General features: G+C 36.8%; 1 protein-coding gene across 2 annotated transcripts in view; it reads left to right on the forward strand.

Annotated features, from left to right (window-relative positions):
- The window catches only part of SCAPER (S-phase cyclin A associated protein in the ER), a 523695-nt gene that overhangs the window by 234191 nt on the left and 273021 nt on the right, over positions 1 to 16483 (forward strand). For both annotated transcript variants that reach the window (XM_044917799.1, XM_044917800.1), the window contains one exon: positions 11025 to 11161. In XM_044917799.1, the coding sequence (XP_044773734.1) occupies positions 11025 to 11161 (137 nt within the window). The remainder of the gene's footprint in view (positions 1 to 11024; positions 11162 to 16483) is intronic.

A 16483-nucleotide genomic window follows, 5' to 3' on the forward strand; every position in this document is an offset into this window, starting at 1 on the left:
TCGCAGTCCACCCTCTTCCATTAACCCTCTGGGACAAATTGTCTCCACTTCTGTATGCGCCAAAACCCACAGCCTCCTGCAGTGTGTGCCCACTGGGGCAACTCTCCCAGAGTGCCACTGCCCTTTGTGACTCTAAAACCATATGCTGCCATGGGCTCACATGTGCACCCACAGCTCCTGCGTCATGGTTGGGTGCTGCCCTACTGTCCTTTCTGTGCCACTACTGGGAGCCCTGAGAGCTTTTGCCCAGTTGTGGGCACAGCCATTTCACCCCTACCAGGGGATGGTAAACGGCCCCCACGTTCAAGTCCTTTTCAGGCTGCTCAGGCAAAGAGTGATTACTGACTGCCCTGGCTCCCAATTTATGGCGACCCAAGCTGAGAGTCCCCCCTAGGCTCATTGAGCATAACCTGATTCCTGGCTCCCCAGCTTGGGCACTGTACTGGTTCAGGCACCCCATTCACTCTGTGCCTCCTTGGATCCCAAGACCACAATTCCCCACCTAGAATTTTGTCCTTTGCATTTCCACAGACCCTTTCAGAGAGGGATGTCTCTCACTAAAGAAGATTTCTAAGGGTCCTGATTTTGCACTCCAGTTTTATATCGCTTTCCAGGAGCCAGTTTATGGAGACTCCCTCCCCATTCTGTATATCTTCCAGTATCTCCCCACAGATTCACAACTCCACACGTCCTACCTTCCAAAAGCAGTTCCTTTTCTGCTTGTAGAGTTCCAGATATATATTCTTACATCTCAGGCTGATTTTGTGGGTGTTCAAAATAGTTTGATAGATATCCATCTAAATTCAGGGGACCAGATGAAACAGGGTTCCCTATTCCTTCGCCATCTTGCCTCTGGCATTTGTTGTGTTTATTCATTCTTCTGTGTCTTCTGTTTTCTCTTCACTTCTTTTTTTTTTGCATTTTTTTATCTTATTATGTTATGTTAATCACCATACATTACATCATTATTTTTTGATGTAGTGTTCCATGATTCATTGTTTGCATATACCACCCAGTACTCCATTCAATATGTGCCCTCTTTAATACCCATCACCAGGCAAACCCATCCCCTGACCCCCCTTGCATCCCTTGCCTTTGGCAATGTTTCTAGAAAGAAGTTGCTGCAGCTGAGCTCAAAGAGGTTGCTGCCTGTGTTCTCCTCAAGGCTTTTGATGGATTCCTGTCTCACCTTGACATCTTTCATCCATTTTGAGTCTTATTTTTGTGTGTGGTGTAAGGAAATGGTCCAGTTTATTCTTCTGCATGTGGCTGTCCAATGTTCTCAATACGATTTGTTGAAGAGACTGTTTTTTTTCCATTGGACATTCTTTCCTGCTTTGTCGAAGATTAGTTGACCATAGAGTTGACGGTCCATTTCTGGGCTCTCTGTGCTGTTCCGTTGATCTGTGTGTCTATTTTTGTGCCAGTACCATACTGTCTTGATGATTACAGCTTTGTAGTAGAACTTGAAGTCTGGAATTGTGATGCCACTAGCTTTGCTTTTCTTTCTCAACATTCCCCTGGAGATTTGGCGTCCTTTCTGGTTCCATACAAATTTTAGGATTATTTGTTCCATTTCTTTGAAAAAAGTTGATGGTCTTTTGATAGGGATTGCATTAAATGTGTAGATTGCTCTAGGTAGCATAGACATTTTAATAATATTTGTTCTTCCAAGCCATGAGCATGGAACATTTTTCCATTTCCTTGTGTCTTCTTCAATTTCTTTCATGAGTATTCTATAGCTTTTTGAGTACAGATTCTTTGCCTCTCTGGTTAGATTTATTCCTAGATATCTTATGGTTTTGGGTCCAATTGTAAATGGGATTGACTCCTTAATTTCTCTTTCTTTTGTCTTGTTGTTTGTATATAGAAATGCCACTGATTTCTGTGCATTGATTTTATATCTTGCCACTTTACTGAATTCCTGTATGAGTTCTAGCAGTTTTAGGGTGGAGTCTTTGGGGTTTTCCACATAAAGTATCATATCATCTGCAAAGCGTGAGAGTTTGACTTCTTCTTTGCTGATTTGAATGCCTTTTATTTCTTTTTGTTGTCTGATTGCTGAGGCTTGGACTTCTAGTACTAACAGTAGTGGTGATAGACAACATCCCTGCCGTGTTCCTGACCTTGGGGGGAACACTTAGGGATTTTTCCCCATTGCGAATGATACTTGCTGAGGGTTTTTCATAGATGGCTTTATGATACTGAGGTATGTACCCTCTATCCCCACACTGTGAAGAGTTTTGATCAAGAAAGGATGCTGTTCTTTGTCAAATGCTTTTTCTGCATCTATTGAGAGGATCCTATGGTTCTTGTTCTTTTGTTTATTAATGTATTGTATCACATTGATTGATTTATGGATGTTGAACCAACCTTGCAGCCTAGGAATAAATCCCACTTGGTTGTAGTGAATAATCCTTTTAATGTACTGTTGGCTCCTATTGGCTAGTATTTTGGTGAGAATTTTTTGCATTCATGTTCATCAGGGATATTGGTCTGTAATTCTCCTTTTTGATGGGGTCTTTGTCTGGTTTTGGGATCAAGGTAATCTGGCCTCATAGGATGAGTTTGGAAGTTTTCCTTCCATTTCTATTTTTTGAAACAGTTTCAGAAGAATAGGTATTAATTCTTTAAATGTTTGGTAGAATTCCCCTGGGAAGCCATCTGGCCCTGGGCTCTTGTTTTTTGGGAGAGTTTTGATGACTGCTTCAATTTCCTTAGTGGTTATAGATCTGTTCAGGTTTTCTATTTCTTCCTGGTTCAGTTTTGGTAGTTTATACGTCTCTAGGAACACATCCATTTCTTCCAGATTGCCTAATTTATTGGTATATAGCCACTGATATTAACTTCTAATAATTGCCTCCATTTTCTTGGTATTGGTTGTGATTTTGCCCCTTTCTTTCATGATTTTAGTAATTTGGGTCCTTTCTCTTTTCTTTTTGATAAGTCTGGGTAGGGGTTAATCAATCTTATTAATTCTTTCAAAGAACCAGCTTTTAGTTTCGTTGATCTGTTCTAGTGTTCTTTAGGTTTCTATTTCATTGATTTCTGCTCTGATCTTTATTATTTCTCTTCTCCTGCTGGGTTTAGGCTTTATTTGCTGTTCTTTCTCCAGCTCCTTTAGGTGTAGGGTTAGTTCGTGTATTTGAGACCTTGTTCTTTTTTTTTTTATTTATTTGAGACAGAGAGAATGAGAGAGAGAGAGAGCACATGAGGGGGGGAGGGTCAGAGGCAGAAGCAGGCTCCCGGGATGCGGGACTCGATCCAGGGACTCCAGGATCATGACCTGAGCCGAAGGCAGTCGCTTAACCAACTGAGCCACTCAGGCGCCCAAGACCTTGTTCTTGAGAAAGAGTTGTATTGCTATATACTTTCCTCTTAGGACCACCTTTGCTGCATCCCAAAGATTTTGAACAGTTGTGTTTTCATTTTCATTTGTTTCCATGAATTTTTTTAATTCTTCTTTGATTTCCTGGTTGACGCATTCATTCTTTAGTAGGATGCTCTGTAGCCTCCATGTATTTGAGTTCTTTCCGACTTTCCTGTTGTGATTGAGTTTGAGTTTCAAAGCATTGTGGTCCGAAAATAGGCAGGGAATGATCCCAGTCTTTTGGTACCGGTTGAGACTTGATTTGTGACACAGGATGTTATCTAATCTGGGGAATGCTCCATGTGCACTAGAGAAGAATGTGTATTCTGTTGCTTTGGGATGGAATGTCCTGAATATATCTGTGAAGTCCATCTGGTCCAGTGTGTCATTTAAAGTCTTTATTTCCTTGTTGATCTTTTGTTTAGATGATCTGTCCATTTCGGTGAGGGGGTTGTTAAAGTCCCCCACTATTATTGTATTTTTGTCGATGTGTTTCTTTTCTTTTGTTATTAATTGGCTTATAGAATTGGCTGCTCCCATGTTAGGGGCATAGATATTTACAATTGTTAGATCTTGTTGGATAGACCCTTTAAGTAGGATATAGTGTCCTTCCTCATCTCTTATTATAGTCTTTGGTTTAAAATATAATTTGTCTGATATAAGGATTGTCACCCCAGCTTTCTTTTGGGGTCCATTAGTATGGTAAATGGTTTCCACCCCCTCAGTTTAAATCTGTGGGTGTCTCTTGTCCTGAGCTGCTTTCAGGATTTTCTCTTTGTCTCTGAGATCCGTAAGTTTTACTATTAGATGTCAGAATTTTGACATCTATTTTTATTGATTTTGAGGGGGTTTTCTGTGCCTCCTGGATTTTGATGCCTGTTCCATTCCCAAATTAAGGAAGTTCTCTGCTACAATTTGCTCCAATATGCCTTCTGCCCCCTCTCTCTCTTTCTTCTTCTCTGGGATCCCAATTATTCTAATATTGTTTTGTCTTATGGTATCACTTATATCCTGAATTCTGCCCTCGTTATCCAGTAATTGTTTATCTCTCTTTTTCTCCGCTTCTTTATTCTCCATCATTTTGTCTTCTATATCACTAATTCTCTCTTCTGCCTCAATTATCCTAGCAATTAGAGCCTCCATTTTTTATTGCACCTCATTAATAGCCTTTTTGATTTTGCCTTGGTTAGGCTTTAGTTCTTTTATTTCTCCAGAAATGGATTCTCTAGTATCTTCTATGCTTTTTTCAAGCCCACGTAGTATCTTTATAATCGTCATTCTGAACTGTAGTTCCAACATCTTACTAATGTCTGTATTGATTAGGTCTCTGGCAGTCGGTAATGAGTCTTGTTCCTTTTTTTGAGGTGAGTTTTTCCGTCTTGTCATTTTGTTCGTAGGAGAACAGATGAATGAGAGAACAAAATGCTAAAAGGGTTACAAGAACCTCAGAAAAATATACACTAAATAGAATAGACCTGAAACCAGGCGGAAAAGAAAGGGGAAAATTTTTAAAAAGAATATGATCAGGTGGGAGACTAGAACAAAGCCATACACTAAATTTAGGGTTTATTTTGGTCTGTTAGAAGACACTGTATCCCAGAATTTTAAACAAAGAAAGACTTTTATATATATATATATATATATATATAAATATATATATATATATATATATATATGCACAAAAAATAAGGTTAAATACATTGAAGGGATAGAATGTGCCTGTAAAAGTGAAAATTAAAAAAGATTTTAAAAAAGGAATTGATAAAATAATATGTTGGTTGAAAAAGGAAAGAAGAAAAATTCAAAAGAAAAAGAAAAAATTAAAGAAAATTTTAAAAATTAACTTTGAAAGACTAAAGAATCATGGGGAAAAGCCATGAATTCTATGTGCTATATTCCCCTAGCCCTGGGGTTTTGCTGTTCTCATTGATCGGTAAACTTGGTCTGGGCTGGATGTTCTTCCTGATCTTCTGGGGGAGGGGCCTGTTGCAGACATTCTCAAATGTCTTTGCCCCGAGGCAGAACTGCACCACCCTTGTCGGGGGCCAGGCCAAGTAATCTGTTCAGGTTTGCTCTCGGTAGCTTTTCTTCCCTGCAAGCTTTCCATACAGAATTGGAGGATGAGAGTGAAAATGGCGGTCTCCCAGTCTCTGCCCTGGAGGAGCCAAGAACTCGGGGCTCCACTCCTCAGTGCGCCCTCAGAGAAAAGCAGTCAATCACTCCTTTCTTCCTGTTCTCCAGCTGCACTCCATGCTCACCTGGCCTGTGACCGAGCGTTTCTGTCTCTGGCACACGACCCCATTTGGAGTCTCCAAACCCAGCAGATTCCTGCAGTGCTCTCCCGCGCCTCTCCTCCTGGGGGAGGAAGGGGAGACTTCCCGGATCTGCCACTTGTTGGGTCCCTGCTGGAAGAGTAGTGGCCCACCCGCGCCACGCATCACAGTTTATGGCAACCATGAGCTGAGAGCCCACTCCTCGGCTCTGTCTTTGTAGCCAGCTTCCTTGTTCCAATACCTGGGAGCTCTGCCACACTGAGACACCCCCAGTCTTTCTGTCACCCTGAGGCTCCTGAGACCACACTGTCCCAGTTAGGGTTCCATCCCCTGCTTAGCCACCGGACTGACATCCCTCAGCAGAGCAGACTTCTAAAAGTTCCAATTTTGTACTCCGCTGCTCTATCACTTGCTGGTAGTCAGCTGACGGAGGCTCTCTCCCCCCATGGTTTATGTTCCCAAATATCACCTCGGATTCACTTCTCCACACCTCTTACCTTCTGGAAAGTGGTTGCTTTTCTATTCACAGGATTGCTGCTGGTCTTTTCTTCAATCTCCTGTTGAGTTTGTAGGTGTTCCGAATGGTTTGATAGCTATCTAGCTGAATTCCTGGGACCATTCGAAATTTAGGTCTCCTACTCCTTTGCCATCTTAGTCCTCCACATCATTAGTTTTTGATAGTGTTCAACAACTCATTAGTTGCGTGTAATTTTTTGGTGTGTTTTCATCATTTGTATTGTTGCTTAGTTTTGGTTCATTTTTTTTTCTTTTAATAGTTTTGACTATTGACCTTGATACTTTTATGTGGAATTAGTTTTATACGACCTTTAGAATAAGTAGTGACTTGGGGTAGCTATTAAATTTCTTGGAGCTGCTTTTCTATTATTTTTGTGTAACATACAGTAACTTGTTCTGAGAGTTTTTTTTAAAGATTTTATTTATTTGTGAGAGAGAGAGAGAACAAAAGCAGGGGTATCAGCAGAGGGAGAGGGAGAGGCAGGCTCCCTGCTGACTAGGGAGCCCAATGTAGGGCTTGATCCCAGGACCCTGAGATCATGACCTGAGCTGAAAGCAGATGCTTAACTGACTGATCCCCCAGGCACCCCAAAATTTCTTGATTCTGTTTCTTTGCTCTCCTTTTATCACACCATTTTCCCATTTTTCATTATCATCTCTAGTTTGCTCAATTATATTCCTTTTGTGTCAATTTCTTCCATGGATCAGTTTTGAGAGTTCATAAGGGACTAGCCTTCACCAGATTGTTCAGCCTTTTTTTTTTTTCAAGAGTTTATTTATTTATTTGTGAGAGAATGAGAGAGAGAGCATGAGTGGGGAGAGCGTCAGAGGGAGAAGTGGACTCCCCGCTGAGTAGGGAGCCCGATGCGGGAGTTGATCCCAGGACTCCAGGATCATGACGTGACCCGGAGGCAGTCGCTTAACCGACTGAGCCAGCCAGGCGCCCCAAATTGTTCAGTCTTTAATGCAGCTACATTTCATTCACCTGCCATTGGAATTGGTAAACTTCTTTCCATTTTAAATTCTATTCTCAAATTGGCCTATTAAGTTCTCCAGTGAAAAATGCCTCCTTTCCTAGAATTCTGTTTTGAAGTTCATTATTCACTCTTTTGTTTCCCTTTGATTTCTCCTTCAAAGACACTGAAACCCTGTTGATGTCTTGATAATTTGACCTCACCTACTTCTTTTTGGGGGTTAGGAGGATACATTGTCACCTTGTTTTATTGTAAATATTTTCTGTGGGTTTTGCTTTTTATATGTAATTGCTCTTTCAGTTCTATATGGTAATTTAGGAAGAATCTAAAACTTTCCTGCCACTGCCTTCTTCTATTCACAATCTTCTGTTACAAGCATTTTAATGACTAATACTTCCTCATGGGAATATACCATAATTTTCTCAATCACTCCTTATGTTGAAAACCTTTATACATGCTTTCCATCTTCAGAAGCCATCTCAAAACCTTCCTGTATAAAGTCTTTATAGTTTTAATGAGGAAATGACTATTAGTTATCCTCTGTCATATCCAACAATGTGTTTCTTTTACTACCCAGAACTGATTTGTTTATTAGAGAAACTAAAATATAATGCGAACAACTAGAAAGAAATACATAATAACTTGAAATGTGTTTATAGAAAACTAGACAAAAGAAACATTTTAAGTCATAGAGGACAAATACAAATGGTCTAACATACTAACACCAGTATTTCAGACAACAGATTGACAGATATACAAACAAAATAGAAATACTAGGTACTGGCAAATCACTTGTAGAGATATAAATTAATCCCCATTTTGGTTGTTCAGTTTGGGAACACTTAATGAAAATCCTTAAAAATATGTGTAATCTGCAAAGCAGGAATTTTAGTTCTATGATTTGATCATATGGGATAAGTAGATTATGTGTTTAAAATTTTAACTGTAGGAATATTTGTTGCACTGATATTTATAATATTGAAAATAAAAAATTATCCAAATATCTAAAAATAAAGCATTTAGTAAAATTAGGCGTATTCATGAAATGGAATACCTTACAGCCACTAGATTATGTTGTAGAATATTATTTAATGGTATGAATATATTTGCAGTGGGTTTTTTTTTAAGATTTTATTTCTTTGAGATAGAGAGTGAGCACAAGCGGGGGGGGGGGCGGGGGTTGGGGGGGCAGAGGTAGAGCGAAAAGCAGGGCAGGGAGCCTGATGTAGGGCTGGATCCCAGGACCCTGGGATCATGACCCAAGCTGAAGGCAGATGTTTAATCGACTAAGCCAGTGAGGCACCCCTATATTTGCAATGTTAAATGAAAAAACAGTTTATAAAATACCATAAATGGTGTATCCCACTTTCACAAAAATATATATACAAAAAAAATGTCTGGAAGGATGTACTCAAATTATTTTTAGGTGTTAGTATTAGAGATTTTTGTTTTGTTTTGTTTTTTTGTGGATTTTTTTGAGATTTTTATTCTTAATTTTATTTATATTTTCTATAATTAACACTCATTTTGTATTGAGAAATAACTTACTATTAAAATAGTCAAACAAAAATATAAATATAGGGGCGCCTGGGTGGCTCAGTCAGTAAAGCGTCTGCCTTCGGCTCAGGTCATGATCCTGGAGTCCCGGGATCGAGTCCCGCATCGGGCTCCCTGCTCGGCGGGGAGCCTGCTTCTCCCTCTGACCCTCCCCCCTCTCATGAGCTCTCTCTCTCTCTCATTCTGTCTCAAATAAATAAATAAAATCTTTAAAAATATATATATATAAATATATTCTCATTTGTTCATAGTTTTGAGATTTAAAAAAAATTTTTTTTAAGATTTTTAAAAATGTTAATGTGGGTACATAATGCATGTGTGTTTGTGTATGTAAATTGTTCTTTAAATAGATATGATTTTTGATAGTTCTGGATAGAGCCCCAAGTTTTTTTATATAGTGTCTGCATCTTGAAATAATGTATGAAATTTAGCCCTTTACTGATAACATATTAAATATTCAAAAAATGATAACATGGATGGTGATTTCACATATAACTTGCTTTGTACCATGTATCCTTAGGAGATATGATAAGAGGATTATCTTTATTTATAATATTGCTTTCATTTGATTTGAGACCTGGGTTATTTTTTCTGGATTTGAAATAAAGGTGTCCTCCCATACAACAGGCCTAGCTTATCAAAGAAAATAATTGCTTCTGCTTTTGAGAGAATATTTTCTCCCTTTGGCTGTAGAGTTTGGGGTTTATTTTTATTTTTTGGTACTTTATGATTTGAAAACTTTCATAATGAGTACAATTCTGTGGCCCAAACTTGTTTTCCAGTCATATTGCTAAGGTAGCAGCCAAGAGTATAGGCAGCCTAATCATACTGTCTGATTTAAATTTAGGCTTGATCACTTTACTCTCTGTAAAAGTTGCTCAGTCATGATTTTGACTTTCTAACTTTGGGTAAGTAATTTGACTTTTTGTGTTTGTTCTCATAGTTTAAATGGGAATAATAAAAATACATATCTTCTTAATATGTTCTAAGAACAGTTTGAAGGACTAAATGAGTGATTATATATGAAGAACTTAGCTTAGTAATAAGCCTTCATAAATATTTTTGTGTTTTTTTAAATTGAGATATAATTGACATACAGCATTGTATTAGTTTTAGGTGTACAACATAATGTTTGAAATGTATGTTTGCACACACACACACACATATATATATAGTGAAATAATTATCACAACTAATTTAACATCCATTACCACATAGAGTTACAATTTTTTCTTGTGGTAAGAATTTTTATGATCTAATCTCTTAGAAACTTTCAAACATATAATACAGTATTGTTAACTATAGTCACCATGCTGTACATCACACCCCCAGGATTTATTTATCTTATGTAACTGGAAGTTTGCACCTTTTGAGCACCTTCACTCATTTGACCATAAGTACTGTTATTAGTTCTTATTACTTTACTCTTTTCTCACTTATTCATTTATTTAACACATACTTATTGATTGATTGCCTTCCATATGCCAGGTGCAGTACCAGATATAGAAATGTCAGTGAGCAAAACAAAGTCATTGCCCTCATGAAACTTATATTCTACTGCAGAAGACTGCAAGTGAATATTTGATGTTAGGCAAGTCCTTTGAAGAAAAATAAACAGAATAAAGAGATGGCAGATAGTACAGGGTGTTACTTAAGATTGGGTATTCATTTTAGCTTGGACCATGCCACCTTTCCCAACTCCCAGCCCAAACAAACACACATATATCCAATATCTATATGTTAAAATTCAGTCCATCCTTCAAGAGATAGCAGACATGGTACTTCCTTCTTGAAACCTTTCCTCCTCACCCTCACTGACTGAATAGTGCTTTTGTTTCCCTTTTGAACTCCTATAGCACTCTAACACTCTAATGGGCACTTACTGGTTGCTATTGTAGGGGTGTGTGTGTGTGTGTGTGTGTTTTAAACCTCTCTTTCTACACTGTGTAGTTGTGAGGAACAGGCATATGTCCTTATATCCTTAGCATTTATCACAGCTGATGTGCAGCAAAGGTTTGGTAAGTCAATGAAATCCTTTTTTTAACTTAAATTCAGTTAGCCAACTTGTACATCATTAGTTTCAGATGTGTTCAATAATTTATCAGTTTCATATAACACCCAGTGCTCATCACATCATGTGCCTTCCTTAAGTCAATGAAATCTTAAGTAAAACAATTTCTTCAGTGTTTTCCAAAGCAATTGTGAACACCAGAATTTCATAAAGATTACTTTTACTTTCATCTATATACTGTTATACTCACTGTAGTCTGTAGCAATGCTATGTTATTTTTTAACCAGCATCATCATCATCATCATTATTTATTTATCTTGCAGGAGCATCTTTCTTTAAAGAAGTATATTATTGACATTGTGGTTGAAAGTGCAGCTCTACCAGAGCCTTTGAAAGATGGAGAAGAGCGGCAGAAAAATAAAAAAAAAGCCAAAAAGATAAAAGCCCGGATGAACTCCAGGTACCATAAATATCCTTAAAAACAAAACAAAACAGAAACTGTTAGTGATATATCCTTTTTAATGTAAATCTAAGGAAGACCCTCTGCCCGGCACAAAAGTTTAAACTTGTTTGCTTTAAGAAAGCCTTGAAAATAATACTGATGAGCCTAATTTATAGCCACTTTCTTTGATTGGGAAAGAAAACTGTGTATCGATCTAAAGCCCTTGCTTTCACCTGTTAAGAGCTCTTCTTATAATTGGATGCCAAAGCCCTGCCAAACTTGTGCCTCCTCCAGCATACAGTAGTATGTTTAAGTATGTGTAAACTAAGCCTATTTTTCTTTCCAACTATTGATTTTTAAATGAGGTATCAAAGAAAATCAATAGCAATCAACAAATAGAAGTCTGCTGGCTGTAGTGTCAAATCCCATGACTAGGTTTAATCAATTTGGTTGCCTGTCACAATAAGAAAAGTTCAAGAAATATCTTGAAATGGAAAGTGAGTTGTCAGACCTGTAGTTTATCATCAGCCTCCAAAGTAACATCTGAGGATCAGACAGCTGTGTAGTATATCATTACCTCACATGCTTTGAGCATCACCTGATGACTGATGAGTCTTATTCAGGACACAAATGTAGTTCCTCTGTAGTAGATAATTTTGTGCTATTTGGGGGAAGGTAATCTAAATATGTTGTTTTACCTTTATTACCAAATGTTTTGAAAGTTGGAGAAGCTTGACCCATGGGATTATAGAAATATAGTTCTAGAAGGTGAAATGGTGGTTATCGCTTTCCAATTTCAGATTGTAGTTAAAGGTGTCTGTTTCATCTTCCAGAATCAACGAAAACTTGCAGAGTACTCATTCAAGCAAAGAATTTATGTTTTGAGATTCCTCTAAGTTTCTAAAAATAGTTTCACAGTATACTTGAAGGTATTACTGACCTTCATTTCTAGTTATGCTAAGAACCTGCTGACCTCCTGACACTGAAATACATACAGCCCATTTTTGTGAGTGCTTTTTTTCCTCTGTGTACACATTCCCTTGCTAAGCTCCCCCAGTCCTGTGTCTCCAAATATCCTCTACTTAGTGATGACCACCAATTTAATATCTTCAATTTTATTCAAACACAAACTCCTGTTCTCTCCCTCACCCCATTCTCCAAAACCCCTCTTTGTCCCATAGTTTTCTCTGTCTCAGTAAAGGGATACTCTCTTCTAGCTTTGTATGCCAAAACTCTTGAAGTTATCCTTGACTTTTCTCTTTCTCCCACACCTCACATCCAGTCCAACTGCAAATAATGTTAGCTTGATTTAAAATATATTCAGAATTTGACTACGTCTAACTTCACTGCTTCCCCTGGACCCAATCCTTTGTCATCTCTCACCTGAATTACTGCAGTAGCTCTGTGACTAGTATCCTTGTTTCTGCCCTTGCCTCCTTGCAGTTTATTCCAAATACTCTAGCCAGAGTATTAAAATGTAAGTTAGATCATGTCACTTCTCTGCTCAAAACCTCAGGTTTCCTCTTCCCACATATATCCATACACCCATCTGCCTTATGTCCTCCTGGTCTTTGCTCACATATTCCCTTTTTGGTGAGGCTGTCCTCAGGAGCTTGACTTTTGTTTTTTGAAACATAAGTAGTGGTAATTTATTAAACAAAACCTTAAAATTATAGGAAAAAATACCTATAATTCTGTTGCTAATATTTTGACATATATATCCTTTTTATACATACCTACCTATATCTATAGATTTTATTCTTCATTGCAGTATGATTTATTTAAGTGAAATGTGGAGATATCCAGTATGGTTTGTTGACTTTTGACAAATCTAGATATTCCAGGTAATCCATACTCCTATCAAAATTGTCTTTGTGCCTCTTTCCAGTCAGTTTCGTACCACCTCTGGCCCTTGGTAATCACTAACCTGCTTTCTGTCATTACAGATTACTTTTTCCTGTTCAGGAAAGGCATACCAATGAAATCAAACTCCCTGTGGCTAGCTTCTTTTACTAAGTGTACTATTTTTGAGATATATCAGTGTTGTTGCGTGTAGGTACTTTGATTCTTTTTATTATTGTACATATTCATTGTGTGCATATCCTACAATTTTTATTTATTCATCTGTTGATAGACTTTTGGGTTTCCAGTTTTGGGCATTTATAAATTAAGCTCCCCTCAAGTCTTTGAGTGTATATGAGTTTTCATTTCTCCTGGGTAAATACCTAGAAGTGGAATACCACATCATTTTCCATAGTGGTTGTACTCTTTTACATTCCTATCAGCAATATGTGGGACTTCCAGTTGCTCCATAGTCTTGCCAGTACACACTTGATATTGTTAATTTTTAAAATTTTTAGCCTATTTCAGCAGGAGTGTCAAAGTATCTCAATGTAGTTCTAATTTGCATTTTCCTAGTGACTAATAATATATCTTGAGCATTTTTTCATGTGCATTTTAACCATTCAGTATCTTTCTTTATGTGTCTGTTGAAGGTTTTTGCCTATTTTAAAAGTTGAGTTGTCACCTTACTTCTGAGTTGTTTATATATTCTGACCACAAAGTTCATTGTCAGATGTGTGCATTACAAATTTATTCTTGCAGTCTGGAAATTGCCTTTTACACTTTCTTTAAGATAGCTTTTGACAAGCAAAGGTTTTTACTTGTGATGATGTCTATTTTAGGGTTTTGGGTTCTAAGAGGTCTCTGAACAAAGGTAAAAATCCTCCTGTATTTTTTTCTAGAAGCTTTGTAAGTTTTATTTTTGCATTTAGGCTTATGATTCATCTCAAATAAATTAATGGGTGTGATATGAAACATTAGCCCAAGTTTATTTTTCCATGTAGGTAGCCAGTTGTTCCAACATTGGCTGAAAAGGTTTCTTTTTCCATTACACTGTTAGCACTTCGCGTAAAAAAAAAAAAAAAGGAAGACAGAAAGGAAGGAAGGAAGGAAAGAAAGAAAGAAAGAAAGAAAGAAAAACTCTTCCCTTTGTGTGTGAGTCTGTTTCTGGACTGTTCCATTCTTTTATTTTAAAACCTTGATAAAAAATAGAAATCAGCCTTTGAAGTGTAGATCCATTTCTGGACTCTCTGGTCAGTTCTATTTCATTGATATATTCATCTATCTTCAAACTGTCTTGATTACCAGGGCTTTATACTAAGTCTTGAAATAAAGTAGAAGTCCTCCAACTTTGTTTTCTTTTTTGAAATTGTTTTGTTTTTCCAAGGTCTTTTGTTTTCACATAAATATTAAGATCAATTTTTAGTTTCTAAAATAAAAAAGCCAGTTAGGATTTTGATTGGGGTTGCATTGAATCTACAGATCAGCTTAGGAAGAACTGACATCTCTATCTGATAGTGTTGGGTCCTCCACCCATGATTAAGGTGTTTAGCTTCTAGTAATATTTTGTAATTTTCAGTGTAGAAGTTTTACAAATATCTTACTAAATTTATCCCTAGCATTTTTAGTTTTTTGATGCTATTGAAAATAATTTTACTTCATTTTTTTGTTGTTGTTAGTATATAGAAACAATTTGATTTTTGCATATTAACCTTACATACTCGGACCTTGCCATATTGACTTATGAGCTCTAATAGCTTTGTGAATTTATAAGATTTCTTTATGTACATAAACATATCTGAGAAAAAAACAGTTTTTTCAATTATATACTGTTTACTTCTTTTCATTGTCTATGGCACTGCATTGCATCTTCAGCAAAATTTTGAACAGAAGTTTTGGTCCTGGGGTGCCTGGGTGGCTCAGTCGTTGAACGTCTGCCTTCATCTCAGGTCATGGTCCCAGGGTCCTGTGATCGAGCCCCACATCGGGCTCCCTGCTTGGCGGGAAGCCTGCTTCTCCCTCTCCCACTCCTCCTGCTTGTGTTCCCTCTCTCAGTGTTTCTCTCTCTGTCAAATAAATAAAATCTTTAAAAAAAAAAAAAGTTCTGGTCCTGTTTTTAGGGAGAAAGCAATTAGTTTTTCACATTAAGGTATTATGTTACCTGGAGATGTTGACCTTAGGGGAGGCTAAGCATGTGTGGGACAGCAGGGTATGTAGGGGAATCTTTGTACCTTCTCTTAATTTTTCTGTGAACCTCAAATTTCTATAAAAAATAAAGTCTTTAAAAAATTTTGTCTTTTTAAACCTGTAAGGATCTATAGTAATACCCCCTTTTTCATTCCTGATAATTATAATTATTCTTTGATTATTCTGGCCAGGAGTTTATCAGCTTTATTAATCTTTTCAAGAATGAACTTTTGCTGTCATTGACTTTTCTTTATTTTTTCTATTTCACTTATGTTTTTAATTATTTTTTCTGTGTTTACTTGGTATTTTTTTTGTTTTTCCCTCTAGATTCTTAAGGTAAAAACTTAAGATTACTGATTTGAAACCAGACTCCTTTTCTAATATATGCAATTACAGCTATAAATTTCCCTCTAAGCTATTTTATATGTTGTGTTTTATTTTTTATTCAGTACAAAATATTTTCCAATTTCACTTCAAATTCTTTGACCCATTGGTTACTTAGAAGTGTAAGTGCTAAATTTCCAAATAATTGGGAACTTTCCAGATATCTTTTTGTCTTGATATTTAATTTCCTGTGGTGAGAGAAGATACTGTGCATAATTTCAATTCCTTTAAATTTGTTGAGACTTGTTTTATGCCCAGCATCTGGTTTGTCTTGGTCAGTGTTGCATGTTTACTTGAAGAGCATGTATATATTTCTTGTGGTAGGTGTAGTTTCTATAATGTCAGTTAGGTCTAGTTGGGTAATAGTGCTGTTAAAGTCTTCCACTTGTATCTCTAATAATTGTCTATTTCATATTGTATCAGTTACATAAAGAAGAATATTCATATTTCCAATTATTTCACACTTATATCTCACACTTCAGTATTTTCCAGTTTTGCTTCAAGTTTTGAAGCTTTGTTGATAAATACATACAAATTTAGTATTATTTTATCTCCTTGAAAAATTGATCCCATTACCATTATAATGTGTCCTTCTTTTTTTTTGGTAATATTTCTTATGGTAAAGTCTATTTTATCTAATATTAGTATCATCATTTCCACTCAGTATTTTCATGATAAATCTTTTCCCATTCTTTTAGTTTTATTCTTATAACTTCATCTCTTTATATATTTTTGTCCACTTCTTAAAATTGTCATATGTGAGTCTTCTGTCTTTTCTGACAGTCTATTATTTGCGGTTTTTCATCAGTTTACATTTAATGAAATTATTGCTGTGGTTGTTGTAAGTGTACTGCTTCACTTTCATCTGTTCATCTGTTGTTTGTTCCTTTTTTTCTTCTTTTCTGCCTCCCTTTTGGATTATTTTTT

Source organism: Neomonachus schauinslandi, chromosome 9 (genome assembly GCF_002201575.2).
Source record: "Neomonachus schauinslandi chromosome 9, ASM220157v2, whole genome shotgun sequence".
Classification (NCBI taxonomy): Eukaryota; Metazoa; Chordata; class Mammalia; order Carnivora; family Phocidae; genus Neomonachus; species Neomonachus schauinslandi.